This window comes from Talpa occidentalis, unplaced genomic scaffold, assembly GCF_014898055.3.
Source record: "Talpa occidentalis isolate TD23 unplaced genomic scaffold, MPIMG_talOcc4v2.1 talOcc4.3, whole genome shotgun sequence".
NCBI lineage: Eukaryota > Metazoa > Chordata > Mammalia > Eulipotyphla > Talpidae > Talpa > Talpa occidentalis.
Genome location: NW_023603184.1, coordinates 94,807,500 through 94,821,919, shown reverse-complemented (window position 1 = coordinate 94,821,919; position 14,420 = coordinate 94,807,500). Strand labels below are relative to the sequence as shown.

At 35.2% G+C, this 14,420-nt stretch overlaps 1 protein-coding gene across 2 annotated transcripts in view; it reads left to right on the top strand.

The window, feature by feature from the left end:
- KCNH7 (potassium voltage-gated channel subfamily H member 7) overlaps nucleotides 1–14,420 on the top strand; it is a 396,363-nt gene that overhangs the window by 364,929 nt on the left and 17,014 nt on the right. For both annotated transcript variants that reach the window (XM_037521841.1, XM_037521840.2), the window contains exons 10-12: nucleotides 2,047–2,299; nucleotides 5,807–6,012; nucleotides 8,452–8,551. In XM_037521841.1, coding sequence (XP_037377738.1) covers nucleotides 2,047–2,299; nucleotides 5,807–6,012; nucleotides 8,452–8,551 — 559 coding nt within the window. The remainder of the gene's footprint in view (nucleotides 1–2,046; nucleotides 2,300–5,806; nucleotides 6,013–8,451; nucleotides 8,552–14,420) is intronic.

Sequence of the window (14,420 nt, the reverse complement as noted above, 5' to 3'; positions counted from 1 at the left end):
CTAATCTGTTGGTTTGTGTGGTGTTATTTATATTTTTATTTGTGTGGGGTCAACTAAGATTTATGCTGAGACCACAACAGTGGGCTTCTGGAAGGAAAAGTCTTATGGGATTTTTTTCTACTAAAGCATTCCCAAATAAAGTGGCCTCATTTTATAATACGAAAGTGTCCAAATCCAGCTTAATTATAATATAATATCGCTTGCCAAACAATCCAATATGGTAGTCTAGACAAATCAAACAGATCAGTGACCTAGAGGGCTGGTTCCAAGAGGGGAGCTGGGATAATATAGGATCCCAACAAAGGGGAACGAAATATTTAGCCCCACAGACAGAAAGGGACAAAGACTAAGCAAGTTATTACTTACAAGGGGTCTTCAGTCCAAGCAAGAAGTGGTAGGAGTTTAGTTATATAAAAGAATCTGAAAGTACAGTTAAGAGGAGCAGGAGTACCTAGGAACTCATACAGAGGAAGGCTCCTTTCTTTTTGACCTGAGTCAGATAACACAGAACTTCAAGATAGAAGTCTAAGTTACTTGTGGAGCTGAGTGAGTAGTATCTGAAAATTGACAGACTATTTATTGTAATTTGTAATATATGTAAATTTGTAATATATTGTAAATTTGTAATATATGACAAATTTCAATACTGTAAATAAAGAAATGCAGAGGGATGGAGTGACTTGCACAAGTGTCAACCTGTTGCAAATTCATGATCAGAACTCAACATTCTGCAAGTTTTTGTCTAAAAATGACTACACTATTTGTGTGGGTGACTACCCAAGGAAGGAAACAAAATTGGAAATATTGGCTGTTGTGTTCAAATTCAAGTGTCTCATTAAACCTTTGGTATGATGTCCCTGTCATTCTGACTAACCGCATCACATAGTGGCCCCACCAAAGCAGTCCCTGTGACAGCTTTTATATTTAAAATAGTAATAACTGTAAGTTGACTTAGATATATTATTGAAGTTCCTCTATGGGCTAAATACATTTGAATTGTCATTACAAATAATTCATATTTACTTTTAGCTATTGGGACAGCAGTAGCCAGGTCGACCTAAAAAGGTAGAAAACCCTAAAATTGCATTATTAGGCATTATATAATGTCTCCTCCCTCTACTCCAAAGCATATTTAAATGGATCTATTTTTACCAACAGTGGAAAGATAGCATGAGAATTAAAAGCTATATATGACACCCAAAATAGCTAAGAAACATACCGAGAAGGTAGAGTGACTTTAACCTATTACTCGGATTTTATGAAATAACATAACATTTTACTCAATCTTAGTTGAGTAGCATTTGTCACAAGCTATTTAATCCTTTCTACAAGTTTTAAATCAGTCACTGAATAGGTTGTCAAAACAGTAGTGCTATTGGAAGCTTTATATATGCATTGTAAATTCTGGCATGATTTCCATTTCTGAAAATTAAACCACACATTTAAAGTATGTTTGCTATTCTTCTTCCCCTTCTCTATTTTTAGTGTTTACCAAAATATTTAGTATTAATAATGTGTATATGAAACAAATATTCCAAGTATTGTTAGCTTGAGAGTATTTATTCTCTGATATATGACATTTACAAATACTGTCGTTATTTCACGATTGTCATTTTTACCAATCATAAGGTGTTTACCATAGGTAGCAATCAAAATTGACTTGCGACTCCTTCAGAAGGTTGATTGTCTCTCGTTAGTTATGTCTTATTAATTGTTACATTGCATTATATCTGTGCACAGTATGATGCTACAAAACATAATGCAGGAGTTAGAAGCAGTGTGAAACATTGTAGGCATTACATTTTAATGAGAGCATTTGTGTTGAGTCTGAATGCCTACAGTTAATTCAGAGAACTAGTATTTGAGTTAAAATTCTGACATGTTTAGCAAACCAAGTATTCATTAAGGTAGGCGAGGTAGAAGTGTTGTAAGAACTTCTGTGTGACAATTATTACACCTGCAGTTCTGTGAGCAAGAAATACACTTATTTCAGGTGGAAGTACTCTGTACACTGGTAGTATGAAACTCTTTATTTTTTTTCTTCAGGTCCTAAAGGGCTTCCCAGAATGTTTACAAGCAGACATTTGCCTACATCTCAACCAGACTTTGCTGCAAAACTGCAAAGCCTTTCGGGGGGCAAGTAAAGGTTGCCTTAGAGCTTTGGCAATGAAGTTCAAGACCACCCATGCACCTCCAGGAGACACCCTGGTTCATTGTGGGGATGTCCTTACTGCACTTTATTTCTTATCCAGAGGCTCCATCGAAATCCTTAAAGATGACATTGTGGTAGCTATTCTGGGTGAGTGTTTTAGAACTGGGTGGTGTCAAATTCAGTGATTAGCTGCTATGACGAATAGCTTAAAGTGACATAAAAGGGCTGATCTATTTATTTGAGTACTATTTAAGATGGTAATTTGAAATCTTTGTTTACAATTGAATTCAAATCATATTAGCCTTGCAGAAAATGTTTTCTTGACTGTCTTACTTTTTCTCTGATGTGTAAACATTTCTACAAGTGTTTTCACACCTTAAAATAAAATGCATATGTTGTAAGCATACTTGTTAGTATGTGCCAATGCCCTGTCATGAACTGGGATTGTGTTTCAATGATTTTATCTATTTGTATTGTATTTTTACCTGCCGCAACCCATCAAATAGATTATGATTCCTCATCTAGATAATAGAGAGTTGTGAATTTAACACCCAATGTTAAAAGGCAGATTATAATTAGTAATATATTAAACAGGTTTGGGTGCAAAAGATAAGTCCATTTTGGCACTCTTTGTCTTTAGAAATAAACTTAGTGATTTCATTGCTATAAACTTGCAGAATTTTTTTGTAACAGAACTACCTAGAATTATAAGTAGGGTTACATCATAATAAACCCATAATAAATTGAAAATTCCATTAAGTCAAAAATGCATTTAATATACTTAACCTACCAAATCATAGCTTAGTCTGGCCTACCTTAAATGTGTTCAGAACAATTACATTAGCCTACAGTTGGACAAGATAATCTAATATAATAGATATTTTATAATAAAGTATTAAATATTTCATGTAATTTACTGAATACTTAACCAAATATGAAAAATAGAATGGCTGTATGGGTTCTCAACATTAATAGACACAATTGAAAGCACCACTGTAAAGTCCAAACATCCTATGTCAGGATCATCTGTGTTAGGACATTGGGGAAGAAGAGGAGAGGAGAGAAAAATGACATCAGTTCCTCTCTTCTATGACCAAATAAGCAAGCTACCACTAAGCAAGCAGCCCTTGGAAATACCCACACCCAATGTGTGTGAACATTTCTATTTCTCTTTTTATAACCTGTGGATTAAATCCAGATTCATTTAAATAACAAGCACGCAGTTCAATGATTTCTGTCACTCCATTCTTGATATTAACTCCCAAAATGATATAGACTTAGTTTTCTTTTGCTGCTCTGTAAAACCACATTGTTGGATCCAAAAGCACAAATGAAGATGTTTGAGTGATTCCTATATAGTTTGCTGACATTATGTTTATATATGATTAGCTATAAAAAAAAATCCTACATTGACTCAGTACTTAATTTGGTGTACAATCCAATAAGCTGATAGAAAACAAAATTCTAAATCATATAGCTACTACACAATACAGTTATATTTTCATAAGATTTGCTCTTGACAGTTTGTTCCAGTATGTTGTGAGGAAAATCATGCTTCATTGCATTCCTGACCTTCAGTTCTAACTTCTACAGGAAGGTAACACGCCTTCTTGCTTTATAAAACAATAATTTTGGAGTGTAGTTAAGTTATGCATTCGGACTGCTTACTTTTTGCTCAGTTACAAACATGTAAGCTAATTCAAATACTAAACCCATGCTAATGTTTTTTGTTTTGTTTTTCTTTGATAATAATCTGTACTGAAGTATAGAATTTTAAGAGATTCTCCTTTTTTGTCCCCATTTCCATGTAAACCAACACATAAAATCCTCAGAGATTATAATTATTCATTTCTTTTTTGAAGAGCTAAGAACGTCTTTAAAGTATTCTCTCCATTCTAAGTCTTTGCCTTAAAGAGTTGGTATATGATTTCTCCCTATTAAATTAATAAGAACATCATAGCTTTTTTTTTTTTCTAGTTAGAATGTTGTCATTTAAAAGTCTTAATAGGGCCTCCCTGGTGGTGCAAGGGGTTAAGCACCGCACTATGAAGCAATCCGCAGCCTCTGTATCACAAGTTCCATCCCCGGCCAGCCAGGGAGCAACCCACATGGCGAAGCAGACCTCTCCTGTCTTGCCTGCTGCTTCCCTCAGCAGTGTATTTCAGTCAGTCTGCCTGTTCTGTTCCCCACTTTGTCTCTGGTGAATCCTCTCACCCCCCACACCTCTGGCCTGTACCCCAGCTCTTACATGCATAAATAAATAAATAAATCTTAAAAAAAGTCTTGATAGTTTTTATAGCCAGGTATATATGAACTTGTATATGAAAAACTAAATAACAGATGCAGGTAGTTTTTTTCCCAAATATGAAAATAAGTTTTAGGGTATATGAAAGAAAGTATGACCTTACAATGCCATTAACAATCTTTAAAGTTGTATAATCAATAATCTGCGAGTAGTTATGTGGCATGTATTCCACAGGCATAAATTTTAAGTTTCCTGATATTCAGAGGCAAAAAAAAAAAAAAAAACTAGGTGAACTTAAGGGAAAATAATGGAAGGGTATTGAATATATCAGGTGTTTTAAGATTTTGACGGGAGGCAGAATGCAGGGAGTTTAATCATGCCCACCTCTCTCCCTTCCTCCATTTCATCCAACTAAGAAGGTGACCTTGACCTGATCAGTTTGCCCCTCTAATCCTCTTTGCACATTTATAAAATTTAGACAATAATCAGTAATTTCTTCAAGAGGTTACTTTGGGGTTTAAAAGAGATAATGCACCTAAGCATTTGACACACTGCCCGGCACCAAGTCCTAATAAACACTTGTTGTCACTATCCTTATCATTCTCATCATTGAACAAGGCCTAGAAAAGCCAGTGGCATGTGGGCAGGCAGAGGGGATGGGAGACCCTATCAGAAACCAGACACTGAAATAACCCCAGATTTGTCAGAAAAGTAAGGGGGAAACACTTTTAGAATTAAGTCCATATGGCACAAAAGCCTGACTACATATGTTGAGATAATATAACTAGATTTATTAAATAATTGGCAAAATTAATTAAGGGAAAATCCAAACATGGTTACTAAATGAAACAAGATATGTTCAAATTGTGCCCTTAGTCCTATAAGTGTTGGAAATATTCCGCCATTACCTGCTGGTTGGTGTCATCACTTCCGGGACTATCCTGAGATGCAGAGATCATGAATCCGACTCATAGCAACCTTTCTCACTTCCTGGTTAACAAAATTAGACCATCCTTCCTAAACAACAAAGCCCTTTCTAACAATGTGGGCATAACAGACTGAAGACATGCTAGCTACGTTATTGGTGCTTAGCCAAAAAACTAAATCAAGGAAATACTAGGAATTACATCAGGACCAGTGAGCTCAGACACAATGTGAAAAACAGCAAATAAGCAAAGCACGTGCTCTACCCCTGAGCTACATCCCAACCACCACTCAGCAGACCCCAACAGTCAATGCCAGGTGCTAGAATTTTCCAGCCCAAGTGTTCCTTGGTTATGGGGTCTTATGTTAAAGATCTTTGTTTCCAGGGTCAGTGAGTGGTCCCTTTCTACTTCTAAAAGACAAACCATTGAGTTCAGATTCCTTTTACCCCTCCCCCTCCTTTTTTGTCTTTTTCCTTTCTTTAGGCAAAAATGACATATTTGGAGAAATGGTTCATCTTTATGCCAAACCTGGAAAGTCTAATGCAGATGTAAGAGCTCTCACGTACTGTGACTTGCATAAAATCCAGAGAGAAGATCTGTTAGAAGTTTTGGATATGTATCCTGAGTTTTCTGATCATTTTCTAACAAACCTAGAGTTGACTTTCAACCTAAGGCATGAAAGTGCAAAGGTATATGCTGTTTATTAATTTTTTTACTTTTGACACTTTATTTTATTCTTGAACTGCCAAATACCTCTGAAAGTACAAGTAAATATTACACTAAATTTTTACAAAACCTAAATATTTGGAAGGAAAGTAAGGTAAATATTGAAATTTCTAAATTATATGAAGAGATTTGGTCTAATTACATTAAAATATATTGAATAACTTTAAGTAGGGCAATTAAATTTGATCTTGTAGGGATTTGTAGGTAACATACTTGATTTAAAATAGCTTTGGTTTATTTGGGAGTGCTCCAATTATTTGTAAGAAATGGATCATTCTAGGCTATTGAAAAGTACATTAAAAGAGTTTATTTTATATGAAGTTAAAATATTCTCCCAGTTATTATTTACACCATACACTAACAATTTTTCAATAGTATCAAAAAAATTAAACTCATTCAAGTTTAGATTCATATTTGTCACAATTTCTAACTCACAGAAGTATGCATTAATCAGGCTTTTATCCAAGTCAAATTAGTGTTGCAGAATGAATAACAGATGGTCCCGTAAAAATAATTTTTTAAATGATTCTACATGTAAGTTAACCTAGAATGAGTTTCAAGAGTGTAGCCTTTCACTCTCTTCTGCTTTGAAAATATGCCCTGAGGACCTACAACTATTCTGTGAGTGCACAACTTAAAATAATAGCCCACAATTGATTACTAGTTTGATTTCTAGGTTACTCTATTCTCTTCCTTCCCACACCCCATAAGCCCAACTTCATTCTAAATACTTATTTGTCAGAAATCAGAATTTGGGTTTTTGATACTTACAGTATATTTTAATGCCATCTAATATATTCCCCAGAACAAAGCATCCTCAAGTAAATGGTTAGATAAAAATAGGTAAATGTAATTTCCCATGGTGTGTAGTCACTCCCAGATACTGTGAGAGGCTTGCAGAAAAAGAGAAACTTTTAAGTGCACCAAAGCACCATTTAATAATAACCTGAAGTATTATGTCAGTATTAAGTCATTGTTTTTTTCCCCAAAAACACTGGAAATATGAAAAATAAAACTGGTAAGAGGGGCAGGTTCCCATGTTCTATAATGGTTTAAATTCAGTAATTTTATCAAATCCCACTTCAGTGTTACCAACCCCATTCTGGTTTTGACTTGAAAACAGCCAAAATATACCACAAATAAATTCTTTTTTTTTTTTTTTTTTTTTTTTTTAAAGATTTATTGATTGATACATACATGCATACAAGCACTGGGTACAGTCAGAGGCGCGGGAGGGTGAGAGAATTCACCAGAGCCAGAGCAGGGAGCAGAGCAGGCAGAAGGACCGAAGTACACTGCTGAGGGGAGCAGCGGGCGGCAGGAGAGGTCTGCGCGCCATGTGGGACCCTCCTCCGGTGGCTGGAGAGCAGCCGGGGATCGAACCGATGCTGCAGAGGCTGCGGGCAGCTTCGCAACCCAGCGCTCAACCACTGCGCCACCGGGGAGGCCCCACAAATAAATTCTTTACATAAAAATTTTAGGCAGGATTTAACTAAAAAAAAAAAGAAACACAGGAGCTTTCATTTGTGTTCTTTGGGAGTTTCCACTTTTATGAACTTGGTAGAATTTTATAGTGAGAACTGGAACTGGGAGAAAGGGAGAACTGAGAACAAAAATAATAAAGGGTTTAAAGCACAGTGTTTATTGTATTCAACTTTATATTTATTGTTGTGAAATTTTAACCTTGTGATCATTACCATGTAATTTAAATATCATAGCTAATTATTATACTGGTTTAAACATTTTTCTCTGCAGCATTGCAGATGCTGCAGGTTTTTTATTATTTTATTTTAACTTTACAAAGTTACATAAAACACAATCAACATTAAGGAGTATGTTGTCTGGGCCTCCCTGGTGGCGCAAGGGGTTAAGCACTGCAGTATGAAGCAATCTGCAGCCTCTGCAGCAGCATGAGTTCGATCCCTGGCTGGCCAGGGAGAAACCCACATGGCAAAGCAGACTTCTCCTGTCTCGCCCGCTGTTCCCCTCAGCAGTGTATTTCAATCAGTCTGCCCGTTCTGTTCCCCATTCTGTCTCTGGTGAATCCTCTCACCCCCCCACATCTCTGACCTGTACCCCAGCTCTTGTATGCATAAATAAATAATCTTTAAAAAAAGGAGTATGTTGCCTCTAAATGTTAACAGTATCTTCTCCCAACATTTCTGATAAATAACTTCTACATCTATGATTCCCCATTAGATGATGAAACTTCATGAATTATTCTAACAATCTATTTAATACTTATGCAACAACCATTACTGAAACTACTGTAGTTATTTTGCTTACACTATAGTGATGGTCTCAGGTAGTACAAATTATATAAAACAGTGAAGAGTTTGCAAATAATACATTTTGTCCAAATTGAATAATTTTTCATTCTGTCTTCACATCCATTAACAAAGGCTGATCTCTTACTACGATCACAATCTATGAATGATTCTGAAGGAGACAACTGTAAGCTACGAAGAAGGAGATTATCATTTGATAGTGAAGGAGAGAAAGGTAATTCATTCTAATTTTAAAGTTTAAATATAGAATATGCAATTATTAACTCTTTTCATTTAAATGCTCATTATATTTTTTATTTCAAGGGTAAACTACATCCAGGTTCTAGGAGGGAAAATTCTTTGCTTTTTCAGTAGCTAATGATATGGTTTCTGATTGATACTCTCAATGATGTCATTCAACAAAACCATCTGCTATCTACAAAGCCATCACAGACGGAGAAATAGAGTTGGAGAGGAAACCAATTAACAGTCATTGACAGTTAACCCTCAGAGTTCTGAGCAGAGTGTTCATGAAGGAGGACTCTTATTATAAGCTGAGTGCTGTTGAATGTATGATGCTGGTAAAGGCGGTTTACATTAGTTCTCTTCATCCTAAAACTCTTTGTTACTTGACACTCCAAGTCATCTCTAGATTTTTCTGCCCATTTAAATATTTTTGTTTTATTCATATATCCAAAAAATTTTGTTCAAAATTTCACAATTTAAAAGTTACTCAATTTCTAAGGATCAAATTGCTTAAAATAGCCCTTGTCCTCCCTGGATGACATACCCTCAGTCATTTCAAAAACAAACAGGTGATGCAACAAGAACAAGCACACTTCAGTAGGAATACAGCAGAGGTTACATTTAATTGTGCTTGGGCAAATGGGAAAAGACTTTCCTAAAGAAGCCTCTATTCTTGTCCCAACCAATCCAACAAAATTCTGTTTTTCACTTTGTTTTGACTTCTCAGCAGGATCTGACATTGTGAGCCAGTTACCTATTTTCTTGAATAGTCTCCTTTTGCCATCTATGAAATTGCTCTATTCCTAGATTCCTCATTCTCTCACTAATACTCTGAAAATAACTGCAGGATCAGTATCTTCTGAACTAACCCATTAATTATTAGAGTTTTTCAAGGTGTGGTCCTAGGCCCTTTTTTCATTCTATATCATATGCTTTCCCTGGGATCTCCTACCCATAGTTTAAATATATTCTCACAAAGAAGATGCATTTACAACTTACTCCCATACTATCTGATTTCAATCCCATATATCCAGCTACCTATTAAACCATCTAAATGAAATATCAAAGGCAGTTCAAACTTAGTATTTCCTGGATTGGACTCATGAGGGAACCTGTGTCCCTAGCAGATGCCATGTGTTTGAATGACCTCTCCGTCAGCTCTGACAACAAATGGAGTTATGTCACTCACACATCCAAAGCCCACTAAGGACTCCCTAAATCCTTATTGTGTTTCTTCCCTATCTCTTCAGTCTTACACTACAATTCCCTTTAACTACTTTAACCTGGCCTTCTCCCATCTGCTCCTCTCTTTTGCAACATTTATTCCAGTTGCACATCTTTGTTTACTTGTAACATAATTTAACCAGTGCCTCTGCTTCTATATCATAAACTCTGTGGAGGTGGGAAGTATTTCATCACCTCTAGTTTGGGTGTGTATCACAGAGTAGGAGTGCACACATATTGTTGAAAGAATGAATGGATTTGAGCATCGTCCTTTTGATTTTCTTTCTCATTTGGCCTCTTAATCCAAGTTCTTTTCTTGGCTCTCTTCTCTGTACATTTTCTCCCTAGAGGAACTCATCCCTGAGTTTAAATTAGCTCTATATTTCAGGTGAACTAAAGTGCCCTGTTTTCAATGTAAATTGTTTCTGTGTGTCTGTTCATATCATTCCCTTAATTGGAATTTTTGCAACCACACCACTTTTTCATCCACTGAAAAATTGCATTTTAGTCATGGTTAATCTCCAATGATATATTCAACATGAACTCTTAATTGATTTCCTCAAATAAATAGATTCTTCCTCTTACTAATTCCTGAACCATTTTTCTCTTATGATATTGTCAAAATCTTCCTTATGTAAAGACTGTTATTGTATTTATCTGTTGTCTCTATTAAACTGTAGATTCCTTTAACAAAGTATGATTGATAAATATTTGTTGAAATGGGCTAATTATTGAATCTTCTGGCTGACTGCCACTCACAGATAAGTGATAATTCTCTTGGTGACTTTTTCTAAAATCTGAACCATTACAGTCAAGCTGTTCTTCCATAGGCTTAATCTAAATCCTTTATCCTGATGTTAATCTCTTGCTTTGATCTCACTAGAAATGAAAGAACAGCTTGACAATGTTGTCTATATAATAATGTCCCTCTACAGTGAAAGATTTTTTAAATCTCTTTTCAATCATGTTCAGTTTCCTCATTCTCAAGCTAAATAATCTAATGTTTTTATCTCCTGATAAGGTCCTGAGAGCATGTCACAATTTATACTGTGCTCATTCAACTGGACATTTCTGTTGATTCTGAAAACTTTCCCTTTAATCACAGGCTTAGTCTTTGAGATCCTTTTATATAAAGTATACATTGTAAGGGATTTGCCTGCCTGCCTGCCTGCAGGTCTTTGAAATTTCCTAGTGTATCAGTGAGTAAGTATAATTTGGTCAATGTGAAAATACAATTACATCCAATTTTCCAGAACCTAAGAGCCTATTCTAGTCTTTAAGACATTTGATATGGGCCTCCCCTGATGGTACAGACAGTTGAGCATGGCTCTGTGAAGCTGTCCACAGCCTCTGCAGCACCGGTTCTATGCCTGCCAGCCGGCAAGGGAAGCCAGGGCATGGAAGACCTCTCCTGTCTTGCCCGCTGCTCCCCTCAGTTATGTATTTCATCAGTCTGCCTGTTCTGTTCCCCTCTCTGTTTCTGGTGAATCCTCTCACCCTCCTGTGCATCTGGTCTGTACCCCAGTTCTTGTATAAATAAATAAATAAATCTTTTTAAAAAAGGCACTATTGATACAGATGAGTGTGAAATTTGCTTGAAAGTAATTCCATCCCCGTCACTTCCAATATAATGCTCTGAAAATTGTCACTTATTCTATACTTCTTGATATAGAATCAAGGTCTAAGAGATAAACATATGTATAAGTATAAAGAACAGAATACTTTCAGAGGATAATTGATGCTAAATGATATGGAGATGTGTAAATGGAAAGCTGTCCATGAAATGCACTGATTATTTTAAAGTTAACTTACTGCTCCTGTGAAACAACACTTTGAGAACATATATCCCAGAGTGCTGATGACTGGATCAAATAGTAGAACCAGAGGGAAGACACATGATCAGGTATTGAAGACAGAAGTCGATTCCTGGATACAGGATAAAAGTAGTTTATCCTCATGAGCTTCACATTTCTTTGAGAAAACAAATTCACCTTTAGACAGAAAAGAATTGTACATTCAGTTCCAAATTTGAAAGAACCTTATATTCTTGACAGCATGCAAGTAGTTTTCTTTCTTCCTAAAATTCTGGTATGGAGGTACCTTTGACTTCTCAAATTTGACAAGAGTCATTGTAGGGAGTGGTGGGAGAGGATAGGATAGGTGAAAAAAAATATCCCCCTAGGTTGACTTGAGATGTTTACATATATCCATAAATTATTAAAACCATTAAATTTCACATTTTAAATGGAAAAAAATAAAAGATGGTTGAATATAACAAAGTAAAAAAGGTTTATCCTTATGGAAACTGCTGGAAAAACAACCCCTGGGTAGTCTCCAAAGTAGGATTGTTCTTACTTCAGAGTGTGCCAATATGATCCATTGGGTTATGGGGAAAATGTCTGAAAAATTTGTGTTGTATGTGCATTATAATACATTAGTACACTAGCATGTATAAAAGATAAAGTGAGCATAAGTGGTTGCTTCCAGATTATTTTAAATGGAAGAAGTCTACATTTTCATTCTTTTATCTTTTTAAATTATTTTCTATTTAGGTCAATTTACAACACTCTAAGTGTTGTGGAGGTTCAGATTCACAGTTCTTTAGATGTATGTTACCACACCACATCTACCACCAAAACACAAATGACCCTCCACCATAGTTCATTGGATCCCCTCTCTCCTTTGTCTGCACCCCAAACCACTCACCCTCTGTGGTGAGATTTTTAGCATTTGTTTTAGCTTGGTTTTGTCTGCACCTTTGCTTTGTTTCTTTATATTCCACATATGAGTGAGACCATCCAGTATTTGCCTTTCTTTTTCTGATTTACTTCACTTAACATGATCCCCTTCAGTTCCATGTTTTCACAGATGGTAAGATTTCATTTTTTTAATGTCTGAGTAGTATTCCATTGTGTGTATAAACTACATCTTCTTTATCCTGTCATCTACTTATGAGCATGTACATTTTTTCCATAATTTACTATTGTAAATGGTGCTTCAATGAATATAGGAGTGTATATATATCCCTTCAAATTAGTGTTTTTTTTTCATTATTCAGGATAGATACTGGGTCATGGAATTGCTCAATCTTATGAAAGTTCTGTATTCAATGTTTTGTGAAAACTTCATACTGTTTTCCAGTATGGGCTAGTCTACATTACCATGAAATGTAAACAGGTTCCTATTCCTCTACAAGCTCACCAACACTTGTTGTTTCTGGCCTTTTTGATGTGGGCCATTCTTACTAGTGTGAGGTGGTGATTTTGATTTGCACTTTCATTTTGATTTGCATTTCCCTTATGATTAATGATGAGCATTTTTTTTTCATGTGCTGTTGTCCATCTGTATGTCTCCTGTGGAAAAATGTTTAAGTCCTCTGTTAATTTTTTGATTGAGTTATTTGTTTTCTTGTTCTGAGTTATATGAGTTCTTTGTAAAAGCCTCATCTCAGATATATGATGTGCAAATATTTTCTCCCATTTTCCTTAGTTCCTTTCACAATGCAGAAGTTTTTTAATTTGGTGTAGTCCTATTTGTTAATTTTGCTTTTGCTGTTCTAATCAAGTCACTAAAGATATCACTAAAGCCAATGTCTCAGTGTTATGCCATGTTTTCTTGTATGAATTTTATGATTTCAGGTGTTACAACCAAGTTCTTAATCTATTCTGAATTAATTCTTGTGTATAGTATGAAATAGTAGTCTAGTTTTATTCTTTTGCATATGGCTATCTAGTTTTCCCAGAAACGTTTGTTGAATAGATTTTCCTTTCTCCATTGTATATGCTTCACTCCTTTGTCATAAGTTAGTTGTCCAAATATGTGTAATTTTATTTCTGTACTCTCAATTCTATTGCTTTAGATCTATAAGTCTGTCTTTATTCTAATGCCATACCATCTTGATTACTATAGCTTTGTAGTATATCTTGAAATCCTGGAGTATGATACCTCTATTCCTTTTTTGTTACGATTGTTTTGGTTATTTAAAGTCTTTGGTGGTTTCATACATAATGTTTGTTTCATATGCATAATGTTCATTACCATTCATGTTTCTTACATTTTCTTAAGGAATGCCAGAGGAATTGTGATAGGTTTAATCAAGAAGACATTTTTTTCTTTATTAAATGATGGCAACAGGAGCCACTGTACAATCTTACTACCAGCAAAGCAAAGAATGTAAAACTCCCTCAGATTATTACTCTCAAAATACTATTTCCATATAGAATATGAACAACATTAAGAAAAAAATAGCACCTAATACTATTCAATGTCCATCAAATAATCAACTTCAACTATAAAAGGCAAAAATGGAACAAACCATCAAATTCTAGAGGTACCTGGAGGCTAATTGTAATGCATTTCTGTCCAATTTCATATATTCCATCAACCAACTTCCAACTGAAGTCTAAGCAGTTTCCATTTTAAAATAGATTATTATTTCAACTTGTATTTCATATAATAACTTGTGAAGCACTGACTTATCCAGTAAGAAATGGAAAAATGTTGTGGTGAGATTGCACCAGAGAAATTATTCATATGACATGGATTACAATAAACTAGCAGGTTAGATGATCCAGTGGCCATGAACCTAGAAATAAATGTGGAGTCCTTTTCCTTAAATTTTGGAGAAATTCAAT